Raw genomic sequence first — 20555 nt, forward strand, 5'->3', positions numbered from 1 at the left:
GGACTAGTTTAGGAGAGTGATCAGAGTTCCTTATTAGTGAAAACTGATCAGGCAACAGGTTTGAACCCCCAAGAGAAAAAAGAAAGGGGGGAGCGACAGCGATAAGCAGATTGCCAAAACTGAGGAGTGTTTGTGGCCAGAGAAACACTGAAGTCGGAGCCAAAGGGAGAGGATTGTGTTCCAACTAGCTGGAGGATCCCCGCCCAGGAGCCTGACCTCCGAACTTCGCTTTGAGCTTGTTTCTTAACAGAACTACCAGGAAGCCCTGAAAGATGTGCGGCTCGGGCTGGTATCTTGGCGCGACAACTTCCGTGTGTGTGTGTGTGAGTATGTATGTGTGTATGTGCAACAGGGCGCGCCGCCCAAGAACTTCCGTGTGCGAGAGGGCTGGCGCACAGCCCGCCTACACCCGCCGGGCGGGTGAGAAAACCCGCGCTCCCGGCCCGGCCGGCCCCCACCGCCGCGGGCAGGGGCGGGCCGGGGCGGGCCGGAGGGCGGGGCTGCGGCCGCGCCCGAGCCGTTGGCCGCCCCACAGGCCGCCGCGGCCGCACTCGCCGGCGCCACACCCCGCGACTACATTTCCCAGCAAGCCCCGGGCCGCCCGCGCGCCGCAGTTGACCCATTTCCCGGCCCGTCCCGGGCTCGGCCGGCCCCCGCGCCCAGGCGGCTGCTCCCTGCTGACTGGGGTGTGGGCGGGGAGCGGCGGAGGCAGGAGGAGGCGCTGCTGGCCGCCGCGGTTGCCTCCGCTGCTGGGCGCCTGGGCAGCTACCGAGGGTTCTGCGGCCGCCATGGACGAGCAGGCGGGTCCCGGCGTCTTCTTCAGCAACAACCACCCGGGCGCCGGCGGTGCCAAGGGTCTCGGGCCTCTGGCGGAGGCTGCCGCGGCCGGCGACGGAGCGGCTGCAGCGGGGGCGGCGCGAGCCCAATACAGCCTCCCTGGGATCCTGCACTTCCTGCAGCATGAGTGGGCCCGCTTCGAGGTTGAGAGAGCCCAGTGGGAGGTGGAGCGGGCGGAGCTGCAGGTAAAGACCCTCCCGGCCTGGCCCTCTTCATCCCGCCTCTTCGCCCCCTCCCCCCCTTCTGGCCCCCGTTCGTCCCCTCCCCATTTGCTCCCGTCCATTCCACCCAGAACCGCGTCCCTTTACCCCCTTCACCTTTGCCTTTCGCTGACCCCACTTCCTTGACCTGGGTTCCCACTCCCGCCCTTGATGCGTTGTTTACCCTCCCCGCTCCTTTTCGTCTGCTCCTTCCCACTCTTAACTCAGTCTCTTTCCAACTCTTTTGCCCTCCCACATTTTAGGTCGTCCCTTTCAGTTTACTAATTGGGCTGACAGTAGTTTTGAGAGACGTCGAGCAAATCACTCTCTGCCCTAGTGAGTCCCATCCTAGGTCTAGAGATGTTCCCTGCGAAAGGTATTGGTAGTTGGCTCCTCTCTCTGAAAGGAAGGTGATTAAAGACAGCAGAAGTTGTGTCTGAGGGGCCTGGACTTTAGGCGAGAAGCAGATGTTGGGCGAAAGTATTATTAGGAATATCAGCTTCTTTTTAGATACATGTAAATGTTTTTTTTCCTCTTTCCTCTTCCTTACCCCCTCCCGCGTTTCTTTTAGGTATTTCAGATTCATGGATTTTGAATGAAGGACCTAGATGATACAGTCAGGTGATGGTTCAGAGATGGTTTCCTGTTCTCAGAACCTGAAACTTCCCAAGGGTTAATTTTATGTCCAGTGTTTTGTGAGATTGACTTGTACTTTGAAAGGACTAAAAGGGACTTTAAAGTTGGTTACATTTCCTTGCATAATCTGCAAGATAAAGTATATCCAGGAGGGAGCTGTTGTGGGCTCTTAGAAGAAAGTGAGGCTGATCCTTTATTGGCCATTCTGAATTGCTAAGTAGGTTTCAGTGGCTGTTCTTAAAACTTCCAAGGCACATACCAATTTCACAAGGAACTTAAAGAACTGAGTAGCTGTGCCTTTCTGTTTTACTGGCTAATCCTGTATTCTCATGAAATCTGAGTATAGTTTTGGTTGGTGAAACACTTGAAGTTAAAATGCTATCCAGTGTGTCACTTTTTTTGGTAACATGTATTTTCTTTGGCACTTAAAAAAAGAAAAGGAGAAATCTGTTAAATAGAATCATGTGCTGGAACAGGGTGGTTTGGCATAGTGGAAGTGGCTGGGGAAAGAGGGAGTAGACAGCCTTACAGTGCGGGTTGTGCTTGCTTCTAGCTCTGACCTTGAGGAAATCCTTTCGCCTCTCCGAACGTCAGTTTCATCTTTTATTTATCCAGTACTTTATTGAGGAGTGCCAGCTGTGTGCCTCTAGGCCCTGGGATTAACAAAACCGACAGCAACTCTGCCCTCATAGAGCTTACATTTTAGTCGGCAAACAGTCAGCAAATGCAAGTATATAATATACTGGACCATAGTGGCACCTTGGATGAGAAAAATAAATCAGGTACAGGGATAGAGTGTGAGAGGGGCAGCTGTTTTATTTTAGATGTGGTGTTTGAGGAAGGCCTCTGGGAGGAGTTGAATGAAGCGAGGCATGACCCATAGTTATTAGAATTTTTTCTCGTTATTTGTACAGTTGTATGTTTATGTTCTTTGGCAGCCTTTTTTATTCCTTTTATGTACTTAAGTATCTAGTCTGTGGATATTTGTAATTTTTCTTAAAATAAATCTGACCATGTCTGTATAAATAACAAGCAGACTTAAATGGTTCAAATTTATTAGTAATTCACTTTATTAGCACTGCATTCTATAAATGAGCTTGTGGATTTCAGACTTCAAGGAAGTGTGAAAGACAGGCTTTAACTTTAATGTTGTTCAGGTGTGGAGAATGATTTTTGTATGTGACTGCTTAAATTTTAATTTCCAGTTTAGGGAAGGCGAGTCACACTAATTTGGTCAAAAAACAAATTAATAATTCTTCCCTTCTTACTTCTGGAGGTTTGGGAACTTCCAACTCATCTCACCCCTTGTCGGATCTCCCAGTGCTCCCCCTCCACTCCTCCGTTTCAGCTTTTCAGTTTACCTGTAATTAATTGTAGTCACTCTTCAGTTTTACACACACACACATGCACGCCCGCGCGCTACTTCCCAGGTTATTTATGGTAAATGTTAAAGTTCAGGTAGGTTTCCCAGTGGTGCTCATCACATTGAAGGCGGTACATTTTTACAGTATCTTTTGGTTTGTGCTCATATTAATTTAAGCATCCATGGAGAAACGTTAAACGTTAAAAATGTGTCATATTTTCCAAACAGAACAAATATTAAGTATATTTGTTCTGCTTTTTTTTTATTTTGTGGGCGAGAGTTGCAGGAATCTCACAATTTAAAATATGTTTTTAAAATCATTTCATCAACATCAATAAATTTTGAATATATCTCTTCATTTTTCTTTTGCCATTGGAATTTTTCTAGAAAAACGATATGAAGTAAGAGTTGAATGAATGACAATGAAATTTTTTTTTAAGATTTTATTTATTTTATTTGACAGAGAAAGACACAGCGAGAGAGGGAACACAAGCAGGGGGAGTGGGAGAGGGAGAAGCAGGCTTCCTGCAGAGCAGGGAGCCCGAAGTGGGGCTCGATCCCAGGACCCTGGGATCACAACCTGAGCCGAAGGCAGACGCCTAACGACTGAGCCACCCAGGCGCCCCAACGATGAAATTTGGATTAGTTTGTGTCCCCCTTTTGATTTTTGAATCTCTTCTCAAGTCATTAACACTACAGTCAACAAAAATACCTTTAAGATTAAGTCTAATTTGTCCCTTCAGGAACCTGTCAGTCTTGCTCTTTCAGGTTGCCAGTGCAGAGTTGTGCAAGGCAATCCAAGCTCTCATCTACCTGGCTTGCCTTTTCCACTTCCTCCCTTCTTCAGGTCTTGGGAGGAAGGAACCAGCTACATTGTGATGCAAACTTGTCATTTCCCCCGCCCCTTGCCCATCTTGGTTAATGTAGAATTCTCTTTATTTTTTATAATCTCCCTCCCACCTCACTACCACCATTCAGATGAGACTAGGTCATTCATGGGAAAAGAATGGTTAGAATTATTACTGAGCTTTATATTTGTGAAAGGAAGTGGAGTTGGAATACTAATCATAACATTTGAGAGAATTTTCTGTATGTGAGACATTGAGCTAGAGGACCTCAAAAGAGCATGCAGTCTAGTTGGAATGATAGTACAAGCAAGATGCAGAAAAATCAGTATTTATCACGTTGGGGGCTTAAATTTTCTTAGAATAGCATAAAAGAAGAGAACTAGCAGTGAATAGGAAGAAAGAACTTTATGAGGTAATAACCTATTTGAAAATTACTGATTTAACAGAAAGCAAGTATATAAATAAAAAATAAAATTTATTGGCCCTAATTTTGGGGGCTGTGTATAGTAGGGGAGGCTCTGCTCTTTACCTGCAAATGCTAAAATTGTGTGAAAAAGATGCTATGATTGAGTAGCTTAGGGCATGTGGTGTACGGACTGTATACTGGAGTGTTTATTAATCTGGATTTTGTCATTATAGATTTATATTTTCATTCAACAAATGTTTGTCAGTCATCCGCTTTATGCCAGCTCCTGTTCTAGGCACTGGAGAAACAAGAATGATTAAAATAGACCCTTCCGTCATGAAGCTTAAATTCTGGAGGAAGGCAGACAGTAATAAATACCTACATACATAAAATGTTAGATGGTAGCGAGCACCATGATAACGTGGTATAAGTGGGATATGAAATGCTTGAGGGTGGAATGGGGAAGAAAGGCTTAACTGATGAGATGCCATTTGAGCAAGACTTAAAAAGGTGAAAGTAAGGGAAGAATGTTCTAGGCCTAGAGAACAGTGCTGGGGGGGTGTGGGGGGCAGGGGGAGCATGCTTGGAATGTTTGAGGAATAATTAGGCACATGTGGCTAGAGTAGAGGAGAAGCATGGAAGAAATGTCGGAGGCACTGGGTCTTGCCCATTGTAAGGATCTTAGATTTTACCTCTGCCAGATGGGCAATGGTTGAAAGGTTGTTTTTTGTTTTTTTTTTTAAAGATTTTATTTATTTATTTGACAGAGAGAGACACAGCGAGAGAGGGAATACAAGCAGGGGGAGTGGGAGAGGGAGAAGCAGGCTTCCCGCCGAGCAGGGAGCCCGATGTGGGACTCGATCCCAGGACCCTGGGATCACGACCTGAGCTGAAGGCAGTCGCTTAACCAACTGAGCCACCCAGGCGCCCGAAAGGTTTTAAGCAAAGGAGGAACACCATCTTTAAAAGGAACCCTTTGCAAGGATTTAGAATACACTTTGAGGGAAGACAAGAGTAAAAGAGTCAGGGAGTCTAGTTAGGGGGCTATTTTAATAATCGAGGCTGGAGATGAACTAAGGTGGTAGTGATGAGATAAGTGAATATATATTTTGATACATATTCAAAGTATAATGGATTCTGAATACATTTTTGAAGGTAGAAACAACAGGATGTGCTGAAGAATAGAATGTGAGGAAAAGAGGAGTCATGTATGACTCAATTATTTTGACTGAGTAGCTTCATGAGACTGTTAAGATTTACTGAGCATATAGATGGATACAGTATTTAAAATGACAGTTCATTTTGTGTTTCAACTATTATTTACAATTACGGTGAGAGACAACATGGCATAGACCTGCTTTAAGTCTTTTCTCTAAGACTTACTACTTTATGGCAAACATGGCAAACAAATTCTGACCTTTGAGAACCTTAGTTTCCTCATGTATAAGGTGAGGATAATAAGTTACCTTGTGAGGATTAAATGAGATGTTTTAAAATACCTCACAGAGGCTGGCACGTAACACAAAATAAGTGCTGAATGAATAAATGGTAGCAAATACGTGATGTAAAATTTGCATTCTTTGTTATATCCTTGTCTTCAGAGAAAAGCATAATCTTTTTTTTTTTTTTTTAAAGATGTTATTTATTTATTTGACAGAGAGAGAGAAAGCACAAGTAGGCAGAGAGGCAGGCAGAGAGAGAGGGAGAAGCAGGCTCTCCACTGAGCAGGGAGCCGGACGTGGGGCTCGATCCCAGGACCCTGGGATCATGACCTGAGCCGAAGGCAGCCGCTTAACCGACTGAGCCACCTAGGCGCCCCGAAAAGCATAATCTTTAGTTGTAAACTCTTTTAAGGCTAGAGCATGTAAGTGTCATCTTGGACCAGGCAGTCTAATATTCCAGGTCTGATGGTGGCCCTACGGGACATTTCATAGGAGTGAATTGTCAGCCTCACAACACTGATTATATACTTCACATGTATTTGCTTTCCTTATAACTCAGTATGTGTCTGTTATCTTGGAATTTGTGTAAATTTTTTTGAGTGTGTTTTTCTTTTTTCTTTTTTTTTAAAGATTTATTTATTTGAGAGAGAGAGAGAGAGAGAACATGAGAGGGGGGAGGGTTAGAGGGAGAAGCAGACTCCCCACTGAGCAGGGAGCCCGACGTGGGACTCGATCCCGGGACTCCAGGATCATGACCTGAGCCGAAGGCAGTCGCTCAACCAACTGAGCCACCCAGGCGCCCCTTGAGTGTGTTTTTCTTAACTTGCATGATGTCTTGGGTAACAAACATATCAATTTCCTAACCACCCTATAAAACTAATCTTTGGTTTTATTCAGCTCTTTAAACCACTTCCTTTGAACTTGGAGCAGGTGAACCCCTATACCATTGTGGTATGGTATAATTTTGTAAACAGGATCATTTTTCATTCTATTTGTATCCTTGATAATTTTATAATCTTTAATTATATTTTAGAAAGATTATAGAGGTTTTACTCTTAAAACGTATCCTACTGTTTGTCACTTAAGTTCAGTATTTCTCAGCTTTAGCTCAATCTTAGAATAATCTGGGGGGAAACTTAAAAAATATTCATTCCCTGGACTCTACCCCAGACCAATTAAATCAGAATCTTAGGATTTAGGGCTGCTGGTATTAGTATTTTTTTGAGCTCCCTGGTAGTCCTTATATGCAGCAAGGATTGAGAACCACTGCTTTAGTTGTTCGTTTCTGATTTTACATGTATAGTTCGATGATTTTAACACATGTGTTAGTATTCCAGATATGGATGGCTTTTTATAGAATTTGGGATATAATTTCTGTTATTCTTTTTGATGATAGCTAGCATTTTATTTTTAGCCATTAGAATATTATAATTGGATTCACCTCTCTCTGACTGAGAGAGAGAAAATGATAATCTTTGAGCTGGAATGAACTTTGGAAAAAATCAGCTGCAACTTTCTTTCGCAGGTAAGGTGAGGCCCACAGAGAGGTTGAATGACCAAGAATGGAATAGTTTTATACAAGCTGTCACTTAACTCTCCAGATACCTTTACAGTTTTTTTTTAAGCCCTTTCAAATACTATCTTGCTTGATCCTTAGAACTTTCTGAGATAGTCACACTAATGCTTATCATTTTTCTTCTTATTTAAAACAACAGACATGGAGATTTTATTCTGTTTTACTGTTTTCTAGCTTATTTTGTTGGCTACATTTAATACTGTGTCTTGACTTTGGTGTTCTGTAGTTTTATTATGTATTGCGGTATAGATTTCTTTTGTTTGTGACTTTGTTAGGCAACTTGGAAAATCTGCAAAATCCTCAGTCATTATCTCTTTAGATTTCTGCTCCATCCTGTTAGCTTTTTTGGGGGGTCTCTGATTACAGGTACCTTAGACCTTCTTTATCTATTCTGATTTATCTTGCAGTCCATTAATTTTCTCTTCAGTTGAATCTAATCTTTTAAAGTCATCCAGTGAGTTTGTAATTTTGATTATTATTGAAGTTCAGTTTGGTTTCTTTTTGAATCTGCTGGATCTTTTCTTAATAGTTTCCTGTTCCTGAAGATATTTTCAGGTCGTCATTTATTCTTTTTTTTAAAAAAAAGATTTTATTTATTTATATAATTTAGAGAGTGAATGTGTGTGAGCAGGGTGGAGGGGGTGGTGGGAGAGGGGCCGAGGCAGAGGGAAAGGGAAAGAATCTCAAGCCGACTCTGTGCTGAGCATGCAGCCAGACACGGGGCTTGATCTCAGGACCCTGAGATCATGACCTGAGCTGAAACCAAGAGTCAGACACTTAACTGACTGAGCCACTCAGGTGCCCCAAGTCCTCTTTTATTCTTTAAATCTAGTAAGTATAGTTATTTTATAGTTGGTATCTCTGTACTTCACTGTGTGTGAGGTCTTAGAGGTACCTTTCTGTGATTTCTTGTTTTTGCTGGTTCTTGTTCATAATGACTTGCTTCTTTGTATGCAGTTATCTTTGTGTGCTGCTCACTGTCTTGAAAAAGTATAAGACTAAACTGAGGTCTCAGAAAAAGGTATCTTCAGAAGTTCTTTGCCTTTGCTTCTGGTAGGTTTGGAGGCATTACCAATCCAGAACCATTTAAAATAAATTCATTGCTTGAATTTGAACCATCCCGCTAATGCAAATTTTGGTTGCAAATACATTTGAGGACCAGTGTTCTTCATGTTTGCCTTGAAGGTATAAGGCCCTAAGTCTTAGCTAAATGTGGGACATATCATCTGTTAGACTTTTCACTCTGGATGGTCCTGGTCTTTGATTTTTGCCCTTTGGGTCCTGTAAGGCTGTCCAGACTAAGGTTCAGATTTGTTCCGATTGGCCAGTACCCAAAGGGCAAAAGTGGCATTTGTTCTCTTACCTCACTTGGTATTCATTTTCCCTTCAATTTTGGCCAAATAATTCCTTACTTCTTATCAGCTTTGCCTTTTAGATGAGTGTGAAAATACTTTGTCCAGAATTTTTAGCTGTTTTCAGTAGAAGAGTTAATTCAGGACATTATTACTGGAAACTGAATTATCTTACTTCCAAAACTGATAACTAAGAATGGCCCAGTAATTATCTGTGGAGAAATATCATTGATAATACTTTTTTATTACGAGATGTCGTTATTTAGCCCTGAACTTTATTTACTATCTAAGTCTACTTTTCTTTGAGTTCCAGTGATAGGAGAGGAGACTACAGCTTCTCTCCAAAATCTTGGTAATTTAAGCAGAATTTAAACAAACCCCTTTACTAATCAGTCTTTGAAAGGTGTTTGGAAGTCCAAATAATCTGCACTGATTTCCCTTTGTCAGCTTATTATCTACTTGATGCCAGCCATACTTTCTGATTTATGAATATTAGTGGTATCTAGGTTTCAATTCTGGGCCATTAGAAATAAACTTGCCCTTGGGATCCTTGGAGTTTCTTGCTTTGGTGGTCCATTTGACAAAACAATCTATTGCCTATCATATAATGTGGCTATGGAAAGTTCGGGCCTTAACTCCATCATTTCCAGTGTATAATTTTTCTGGGCCTCATCTTTGTAAATTGTGAATTCTAATACACCCACCAAACAGGAGTAGTTGTAATTTTAAAAAACATTAAGTATGCAAAGTATGTGACCCATAATAGGTGTCTAAATAAATGGTTTGCTCTTGCTGGTTGAGATTTCTATGGAGAGAATGCTTTCAACTATATTATTTATTTAAATTAAATTTTAGAAGCCAAGATCTGGTTTAAGTGATCCTTTGGCACATAGTGGCTACTTAGATTCTCTTTGCCCTGTTAGTAGTGGTTTAAGGACAATAAATTGACAGTATCCGAAGTAAGGGGCGGGCCAGAGATGTGTAGTGAAGGTGGTAATAACTGTAAGCATTGAGGACTGGAGATAGGAATAGAGGAAACTTTGGAGTTCAGGAAAGAAACCTGAGGCTAGAGAGAAGCTGGGGAAAAAGGGTAGAAGAAAAGAAGAGACAGAAGGGGAGCAGAGGGGTGGGGCGAGCAGACACAGACAGGAGGGAGAAACTGCACACATGAACTTGTTCTTAATTCCTAGAGCATGTATTGTCTGTAGTCTTCGTTTTAACACTTGCAGAATTCTAGGGCTGACAAGGAAAGACACACACACACTTTCTGCCCCCACCCTCCCCATCTCTACTCTCAATTTTCTGTTCCCTTCATTAGACTAAGAATATTTTACCTCCTGAGGGACCTTTGAACCTAAGTAGTCTCATCCTTTGTTTTATTGGTGAGGGCCACAGAGAGATGGAGTGAGTTGTCTTCGATCACTCTGTGACTTGGTGGAGATTTAGTTTAGAACCCAGGAGTCCTACTGCTCCGGCCCAGGCATTGTTCTGCATACTACATCATCTCCTTTTATTGGTCCCTCACCCTGTGTAGCTGCTTCTGATCTGAAGTAGCCAAGTGAATTATAATATTTAGATGATTAATTATGCCTTGAGTAGCTGTCATAATGTAAATTCTTCTCACATATTTCAAACTTTTCAAGCAGAACAACTTAGTGAAATGACTATATTTTAAGGGGTTCAAGAAAGTCTTCAATTTGTGTTCCTCAAAAGTGTTAAACATTGTGTCACCCTAGTTTCTTTTAATAATTTTATTTTTGTGTAGGGAATACTGATATAAAATTTATTTCTTTAAAAAAGTTTGCAAATTCGGATCTTTTTCAGCTGATGGTAGCCTAATTAAGTTCTCTGTGTGTGTGTGTATTTTTTAAAATATAGTTAGTGTTTATTGACTACATATCACCTTTTGTGCAGTGGTTTGGTTATTAGGTCATTCTCAGCCTACATATGCTGTTTGAACAATGATATGTCAACCATGTATTTGCTCTTATGCATTAAAGTATTTGAAGAAATAAAATCACTTTCTTTGGCAGACTTAATGCTGTTTAACTTTTATTACAAAAGTACCTTATCTGAACAAGATGATGGAATATTAGAAAAGATTAATATGTAAGAAGGACAATTTATTGTAGAGTTGGCTAGAAGCAGTATGGCACAAGGAAAAAAGATTTTTTTTTTTTTTTTTGGTAGATAAGATTGGGAGAAAAGTAAGGGAGCAGAGCCCTGGAATTAAGGGGAGCTTTGGGAAATATTGAATAGGGTTGGGTGGAATAGGTATTTTGGGTGTGGTGAATAGGTTCTTGGCATAACTGCACTGTAGAGATCCAAGGAAAGGGCGCGGGGAGTGTTAGACACAGGTTCCATTAGCATCTCATTTACATGGGACAGAAATTGGATCCAATACCAGCATATCTAGTTAGGAGAAATAAACAAGATGTCAGATTCCACAAGGGTGATACCAGTTTCACTTCATGGAAGATTACAGCTCAGTCTGGGACTTGTTCTCATTTTTTTTGTTTTGTTTGTATTTCCTAAATGAGAAGGTTAAGCAGTCAGCAAAGGAGCCAAATTATATGCACAACCAAAACCTGCTCCCAAGGAGTGTGGATTCATATAAAGCTAAAAGGGAACAAGGAGGAGCCCAGAGATCTGGGTCAGTACACTTACTGAACTTTAAAGAGTAGTTAGTTGGGGAAGATGGTACCATGGTCTCAGTACTTGAACCCAATACTTTATCTTGTTTCCTTTCCTTTCTCCTTTACCCTCCAAAAATAATGATAGGGGTTTTTTTGTTGTTGAGCTCTTACCATGTGCTGGATACAGTGCAGAGCACTTTACATGTGTAATCTATTTTAATCTTAGCAAAGCTCTTTGTGGTACATATTAACGCTTACCCCTAATTCATGGATGAAAGAGGATAAATAATTTCCCATAAGAAAAGTTTGAGTTATGGGCCTGGGCATGGTAAATGGAAGGAAATATTTTGACATTTTTCTTCTTCTCTTACGCTTCTGAGTCAATGTATAGGGTTGGGATATTTTCCCTCCCTTGTCTGCCTGGTAAATTTCTAATCCTTTTCCAAGATTCAGTTTACCTTCTTTGGGAAACCTCTCTGACCTCTAGACATTGTGAAGCTTAATGCTCTCCTAAAAGCTTGTATATATAAGACAGAAACACCATCCTGACCAGTAGTTGGGCGGTTAATCTGGTTGAAATGATACCAAGTCATTTAAGTTAATATATAAACGCATACTCATTTGCCACTGTAAGACCAAGCCCCCCTGCCCTTCACTTTTTTTTTTTTTTTAGAATGCTGATTGGAGTTTTGTGTTGTCTTTCTTGAGTAAGCTACAATTATGATGCATTGCTTGTGATTTCTGGTTTTGGTTTTCCTTGGGTAAAGTATACAGTGCATAATTGTGGATTTTTATGACTTTTCCCTATTCTTTTACAGTTGTTTCACTCACATTTAATTCGACAGCAGTATTTTTTGTAGGTTTCCTTTGTTGTCTCCCAAAGCATTCAGCTTAGTCTTTCTTTTCATACCTGTATTTTATTGGTTTATGTAATGTTTAATTGAATTATCTAATCAAAGCAACAGTGCAACTGACATAAACAGGTTTGGGAGGAAACCAAGTTGACTCTTGGTAAGCTTATACAACTCGACTGAGATAACCGCAGTGGTTGGGTGAACTGTAAAGAACATACTTCAGCTGTGAATATTTAATGTGCCCTAGGCGTTGAGCAGTGTTTTACAAAGGGACTGAAGAATACTGGTTAATCCAGAGGTTTGGTTGAGAGAGGATTAGTGGTGAGAACTTCTGTGTCTCAGTTACACCACCTATCTCATACTTTGCATATTTGTTTCCTCACTAGGTTCTGAGTCACTTAAGGGCGTTTTTATTTCCCTAAGGTCCAGCAGTTACTGGCACATGGTAGCTGCTTAATAAATGGTTCTTAAATAAATGAATCCTATATTAGGCTACATTGTTACTGAATATATATTAAATATATGTGTTTGAATATGTATATCATGTCTCTTAGCTAAATTTTGGCCATAAGGACAGGTCCTGTGTCTCAGACATCTTTGATATTTACAGTGTTTGTAATAAATTTCGTGAGTGTACAATATATGGTGGAATGTGGAGGAGCAGTGTATCTGTCCCTCTTACTGCTAGCTAGTTCCGCCTTATGACTTCCCCTGGAAAGAGCCTTTGAGAGCAAGTAGTATCTGTATTCTGTTGTGTAGAGCATGGCCTGGGCCCTGCCAAGTCATTCTGACAGAGCTCATCTTAGGGATGCCACTGGCTTCATAATTGCAGTTTGATCTTAGCTGCAGCCAGTGGTGCTTGGGTTTTGGTAGTTGTGAGTGTAGGTTTGTTTTCTTCTCCCTTTGTGTGTTAAACACTGACTGCCAGGAAATGTCTTTGGCATCATGTCCTGACAAGTCGTTACAATCAGCAGGGTCAGATAACACTTTTTTTTCTTTTCTAAAATCCATGCCTTCAAATTTTATACATGTTCCTTATTCCTTCTAAATAACGAATTGAATATTTTTTTTTCTGTGAAGATAAATCTGGCTTTAAATAAACTATCTAGTTTTCATTACTTTGTATTCTACCTTTCCAGTTTTGTTTATAGTTGCGTTACTAATATATTATGATTTTAAACTTTTTGAACTCTATTATTTTTAATAAAATAGAAATGTCCCAGTTTTCCAGAATTTAGAATTAAAATTCTGACTTTTTTTATCCTTAAGCCTGCTTTTTTTCATCAAAAATTAGTTTCCCAGCTCCTTATAGCTAGCCAAGTAAGTGAGAATGAGCACAAAAAAGGCTAACATATGGAAATACGAAAGTTGCCAAAGCCTCAGAAAATACGTGTGGATTAACAGTGGAAAACAAGCAGATACAGTTCCTGGTCACATGGAGTTTATAATCAAGCGATGGTTCTTAATTTAGATAGAGCTGAGTCCATTATGCCAGTGGTAGTATCCATATGGCAGTGTCGTTTTAGCTTTTCCCATTTAAAAACCAACCAAACCAATAGTGACACAAAAGAAACCCCTTTCTCAGCTCTCTTATCCGTTAGTACCGTCATCCTATTTGTTCCCTTTCATTTCACTGTTAATTTCTCCGTACAGACCACATTTAGTACCTTTGGTTTTCTACTAGTCTCATTTTCTTCCCTCTCAGTTTCTTTGTTCTCTTTCGGGTTACTTATTTTTCCCTCTAGTCCACCGTTCAGATACTTGTTCGCCAGATTAGATTGTTCTTTTTTTTTCTTGCCAGCAGTTTCTCTTTGATTTGAATCTTCTCACTCTAGTTGATTCTTTTTATATATAGATAGATGCCTTATAAAATTACATCTCTAGGTAGTGCTGATATTTTCCCACAGTTACAATTCTGTCTGATTTCTTGCTAATGTCACCTGGGTGACCTGCTATAACTTGAAACTCACTCAGCCTTTCTAAAATCCTTCTCACAAACCAAGTTGCCTCTCCTCCCCATACCCAGCCCCTAATTTACCCTTTCTAGAAGTCTAGATTCAGCTTTGAGTCAGCGTTTCATTCTCTTGTCCTCACTCTCCTGGCCATGCATCTGGTTTTGTAAACTATTTAATATTTTAAATCCATTTTTAATCATTTAATTTTTAATACTGTTGTTAACTTGGTTCAGATCCTCATCACCTCATATCTGGGTGACTGCAGTAGAGGTCTTCTTAATTTTTTACCTCTGGTCTCTCCCTTGGTCAAGGTAGTCTACACAATATTACCTCTCAAGCTTCTAAAAATAATAATTTGTTCAAGATATATATTTTTTTTCTTTTTGCCTCAAATCTCTTCCATGATTAGACTATTATATTTCCTACCTGTTAAGGTACTCTTTCTAAACCAGCATAGTTTAAGCTTGCTTTGCACATAAGCCGCGTTTACTTTTTTTTTTATCATTGCTGAAAAAGTTGCATCATTGTGAAATAATCTTCCATAATTTGTATTATTCTTTCAGATTTATATATTCTTTATTCAAATTTAGCTTAAGTCCCATTTTCAACATGAAGAGTTTTTGGTTTTGGTTTTGATTGTTACTTTTTTAGTACTTGCTTTTGTCATCTGACACTTAGGGTGTGCTATCTTTTACTGTTTACTTGCTTTTTATGAATCTGTTCAATTAATTTAACAAATATTTATTGGGCATCTACTACATGCAAGTGACTGTTCTAGGCATTGGGGATATAGCAGTCAATAGCGTAGACAGTTTCTCTCCTCTTGGAACTTTAGCAGCTTCCTCTGTATCTTACTATTATTTTTTAAATTCTAACACCTATCATAGTATGTGTTAACGTTATGTGTTGATAATATTAAAATTGAGTTCAAATTTGCAAGAAGAAGCCCTTGACTAATAATACAGAAAAAAACTGTCTTGCTGCTGAGCAAAAAGCACTGATAATTATAGAGAAAAGGATAATTATTCTGGAGGGTGGGGATATCATTTGGAAGGTAGCTATTGTCTTGAATTCAATGATAAATTTTAAAAAATTAGCCAAAGCAATACTGCCTTGGCAGATATTAATTAAGCTGTATACCATTAGTCTCCCATGCAAATAAACAGAATTCAAATAAATAGAAATTAAAAACAATACTCATTGTCTTGGGATCAGGACTTACTCAGTTTTGTTTTCCACATACCATCTTCAGTTCCATATAATCACAGGATGTTAAACTCTTAACCTGGATAGTTGAGGAAACTGAGGCTCAGAGAAGTTAAGTAACTTTAATGAGATCATATAGATTAGTGAGAGAACCAGGAATAGGAATCTCCCAAATCCCACATCAAAGAACATTGAATATTTGTACAATACAGTTCAGTAATTGATGTGTATAGTTCTGGTCCTGAGTTATCAAGAAAAATTATGTCCCCAGGCTTTTTTTTCAAAATGAAAGCAGGAATTTATTATCTTTAAAATTCAGTATACATCAAAGCTTAAATGGTTTATCTCAGGTATTTTTTATGTGTGTCTAAGTCTTTCCTATTTTCCCTACTTTGTGTTCTCTTGTTTACTTGTTTGAATAAAAATGGTTACTTTGATATTTTGACCTGATTATATATATATATATATATATATTTTTTTTTTTATCAGGAAATGAGTGTTTTATGATGTTTAAAAATCAGGTAGTTAGTAATAAAAACTTGTTTTAATAAAGCTTGACTTCCCTAGTTAAGGAATCTATATTGATTTTTAAAAAATGTTTTTGTAGGGGTGCCTGGGTGGCTCAGTCAGTTGGTTAAGCGTCTGCCTGTAGCCTCAGGTCAGGATCTCAGGGTCCTGGGATCAGTCCCGCATCCAGCTCCCTGCTCAGCGGGGAGTCTGCTTCTCTCCCTGCCCGCCCCCCCCCACCCCGGCGTGCACGCGAGCTTTCGCTCTTTCAAATAAAAAAATCTTTTAAAATGTTTTTAAAAATCTTTAAAAAAATCTTTAAAATGTTTTTGTAAGTTTGCTATAATATGAATTAGAGAAGAGATTTAGAGCATGAATCACTGACTAGAAACCACCAATTTTTCTACAAAAAAGAAAGTTTTAATCCTTATTTAGAATTCAGAGTTAAACTTAGACTTTATTTTTAGAAACTGTCAAAATTTTACATTTAACAGTGTTAAAGAAAACCAGAGCTGGACAGTGGTTAAGGTAGTATAAGCAGATTTTAATCAGGGACTATTGCAATAGGGGGAAAGAGACCTCATTATAGAACTGGGCTTAGTTCTGAATACAGCAAGGAAAATTAGGAATTTATAGCCAAGGGGTGGGGGGTTGGGATGTAAATTATGAAGAGGAAACATCACAAGTAAGGGGATTCTGGCTAAAATGACTTGACAGGATTCTTGCTGAAGGGAGGCCAGGGTGACCAAATGTCACCTGGGGGATTGGAGGGGTGAGGAATTTGATCAGGTGTTGAAGGTGATGAGATATTGAAGGTAAGGGATTCTTGCCAAACTGACTTAGTAACATAGTTGCTAAAATTGGGGGATGTGAAGGTAAACATGGAAGTCTAAAGATCTGGCTTAGTTAAGCAGCCGACTCAGAGGAGCCTGACTGAAGTTAGGTTGAGAAGAGAATCTTTGTCAGAAGAAATATCTTTAAAATAAGAATCAGTGGGGGAGCCTGGGTGGCTCAGTCGTTTAAGCGTCTGCCTTAGGCTCAGGTCATGATCTCAGGGTCCTGGGATTGAGTCCTGCATCTGGCCTCCCTACTTAGTGGGGAGTCTGCTTGTCCCTCTTCCTCTGCCCCTCCACCTCCCTTATGCTCTGTCTCTCTCAAATACATAAAATCTTCAAAGAAAAAAAGAATAGGTGTATATATAAAACATAAGATAGTCAGAAAGATAAAGGGTAGAAAGTACCCCTCCTCTCACCAGTCCTTCTCACAAACCTACTGTTTAGAGATAAATTATAACAATTTAGTGTGTATCCCTCCAGAATTTTATGTATATACACACATAAACACACACACTTGGGTTTTTTATTGAACTTGTATTTACCTTGGCAATAATTGTTTATTGCCTCTCTCGTTTAATCTACTTATCTATTTTAATCTCCATTCTTCTCATCTTCCATTTTTCCTTTGTAAAATATTTTTTCTGTACGTGTTCTTTATTTACAAAAATCAAATTGTGTCATTTTTTTCTTTTTAAAAAGATTCATATGTGATATTTTGTGTACATTAACTCTGTTACTTTGAACTGTTTGAGAATTTTTTAAACATAGTAATTGTTGGGTATGCATAAACCTAATTTAGCTAAGTTGCCAACTGCTTTTGAGGACTGCCCTTGTCTACATTTACACTAACAGTTCGTGATCACATATCATCTAGAATTCTACTTGCTAGTCTCAAATATAAAGGTATATTTATATTAACTTGAATTTTTCCGCTTATCAGTGGGATCAAGCATCTCTTTCTAAGCTTGTTAGACTTTTGAGTTTCCTCTTCTCTAAATTGCTTATTCATATCCTTTATGAGAGCATGGAATATCTATTTATTGAGATCATCTTCTGTCTATATTTACAAGTAGGATTAGTTTTTCTTCTTTTTTCTGTAATTTATTTTTGGTAATTTTTTAGGTTAGTAATACAGTTTTAGCAGGAAACAGAACGATAGTTTAATTTATTAAAGCTAAATAATTATAATACTTGTAAAGTAGGTTAAGGGGAAGTCATTGGGATTTGTATTTATTTATTTTATTATTTATTTAGTTAGTTTTAAAGATTTTATTTATTTGACAGAGAGAGACACAGCGAGAGAGGGAACACAAGCAGGGGGAACGGGAGAGGGAGAAGCAGGCTCCCTCCCCACTGAGCAGGGAGCCCGGTGAGGGGTTCGATCCCAGGACTCTGGGACCATGACCGGAGCCAAAGGCAGACACTTAACGACGGAGCCACCCAGGTGCCCCAGGGGTCTGTATTTATATTAGGAATATTACCTTATAAAATAACAGGCATTGTTTTATGTAATGGATTTAATTTTAAAAAGACATTTTCTGGATCTTATTCTTACAAATTAATAAAAAGAATATATATATACACACACATAGAGATACCTACATATATATCTATAGGCACACACATACTTGTAGCTACTTTAATTGATTGGGACATGTTATGGGTTTGTGTGTTTGAAAGTCAAGATTGCTAAATATGTTTCTAGTCTGGAAGCTCCAGTTCTGTCTTGCCTACTGCCTATAATGAGTGCCCACCTTAATAGTAAAATCAGCAACATATAAACTTACATTTCAGTCTTACCCTCCTTCACTACAAGCTCTTTAAATTTAACCCTCTAGCATCTGTGTTTTCTTCAGATCTCTGTTAGTATACACATGTTTTAAATATGATTGGTTTGTACATAATTACTTTGTGTCTTTTTTTGTTTGTGTGACAATGAAATGAGTTAAAACACTCAGAAAAATATAACAGGAAGAGCTCAAAAAAAGATAGCTTTCATTAATTTCATGTATTTTCATATATGTATAGTTGTAGTCTCTGCACTTTCAGTAATTATATAACCAAAACAGGTGTCATTTTTGCTTATCTTTCTGTCTCTGCATACAGGAAAGTTCACAAGAGAATTCAGGAAACTGTTCATATTGGTTATCTCTAGGTAGTGGGATGGGGTAAAGGAATGGATCTGTTGGTTTTTTCCTTTATATATTTATATAAAATTTGAATTTTTTTCCATTTTACAGTATTTTTTAATGAGGAAGAATAATTTTTTAAAGCAGTCAAAATATAGCTTATTGAACTACTCTCTTAATGAGTATTTGGATGGTTCTGTTATAGGACAATAGTCAACATATGGCAAAATAGTCAGTATTGTAAAAGAAATATTCATTAAAGCAATGAGAGATACTCTTTTCTATCTATGAGTGTTTAAAGATCAATAACAACACCCAGTGCTAGGCGAGATTTGTTAAACTTTACTCTCAGACATTGTTGGTATTATCAGTTGGTCAGTATCTATCAGGAAACAGACTTTGACCTAGTAATTCAGTTTGTTGCAGTTTTCCCAGAGAAATAATTCCCTTAAAAGTCTATATGCATGAAAGGCAACCTACTGAATGGGAGAAGATATTTACAAATGACATATCCAATAAAAGGTTAGTGTCCAAAATAGATAAAGAACTGATACAAGTCAACATTCAAAAAACAAATAATCCAGTTTAAAAAATGGGCAGAAGACATGTGTAGACATTTCTCCAAAGAAGACGTACAGGTGGCCAACAGACACATGAAAAGATGCTCAACATCACTCACTGTCAGGGAAATGTAAATGAGATATCACCTCACACCTGTCAGAATGGCTAAAATCAAAAACACAAGAAACAACCAGTATTGGCAAGGATGTGGAGAAAAAGGAACCCTCCTACATTGTTGGTGGAAATGCAAACTGGTGCAGCCACTGTGGAAAACAGAATGGAGGTTCTTGAAAAGTTAAAAATAGAACTACTCTGTGATCCAGTAATCACACTAGTAGGTATTTACCCCCCAAAATACAAAAACACTAATTCAGAGTGATACATGCACCCTTATGTTTATTGCAGCATTATTTACTATAGCCAAATTATGGAAGCAACCTAAGTGTGTATCAATAGATGAATGGATAAAGAAGATGTGGTGTATATATATATATACAGTGGAATATTATTCAGCCATAAAAAGAATGAAATCTGCAACAACATAGATGGGTTTAGAGAGTACAGTACTAAGTGAAATAAGTCAGAGAAAGACAAATACCATATGATTTCACTCATGTGGAATTTAAGAAGCAAAACAAAATGAGCAAAGGAAAAAAAAAAAAGACAAACCAAGAAACAGACTCTTAACTATAGAGAACAAACTGATGGTTACCAGAAGGGAGGTGTGTGAAGGTGGGTGAAATAGGTGATGGGGATTAAAGAGTACACTTATGATGATGAGCACTGAGTAATGTATAGAACTGTTGAATCACTATATCATATACCTGAAACTAATATAACATTTTATGTTAACTACACTGGAATTAAAATTAAAAGCTTAAAAAGTCTGTATGCATGAAGGATATCATTAGCAATTTTTTTGTAATAATGAAAAATTACAGTCTGAATGCCCAGCTATAGTGAAATGAGTATCAGGAATGCTTTTTTAAAAAAATTTTTTGTTATGTTAATCACCATACATTATATCATTAGTTTTTGATGTAGTGTTCCATGATTCATTGTTTGTGTATAACACCCAGTGCTCCATGCAGAGCATGCCCTCTTTAATACCCATCACCAGGCTAACCCATCCTCCCACCCCCCTCCCCTCTAGAATCCCCAGTTTGTTTTTCAGAGTCCATTGTCTCTCATGGTTCGTCTCCCCCTCTGAT

General features: G+C 38.8%; 1 protein-coding gene across 2 annotated transcripts in view; it reads left to right on the forward strand.

Annotated features, from left to right (window-relative positions):
* The first annotated feature begins 665 nt into the window (after positions 1 to 665).
* STRN (striatin) overlaps positions 666 to 20555 on the forward strand; it is a 100621-nt gene continuing 80731 nt past the window's right edge. Inside the window, exon 1 of one of the 2 annotated variants that reach the window (XM_081796914.1) lies at positions 666 to 1022. In XM_081796914.1, the coding sequence (XP_081653040.1) occupies positions 789 to 1022 (234 nt within the window). In that variant the 5' untranslated portion in view covers positions 666 to 788. The remainder of the gene's footprint in view (positions 1023 to 20555) is intronic. The other variant, XM_081796915.1, reaches the window with a different exon arrangement.

Source organism: Leptonychotes weddellii, chromosome 10 (genome assembly GCF_054177405.1).
Source record: "Leptonychotes weddellii isolate Sample4059 chromosome 10, ASM5417740v2, whole genome shotgun sequence".
Taxonomy (NCBI): Eukaryota; Metazoa; Chordata; class Mammalia; order Carnivora; family Phocidae; genus Leptonychotes; species Leptonychotes weddellii.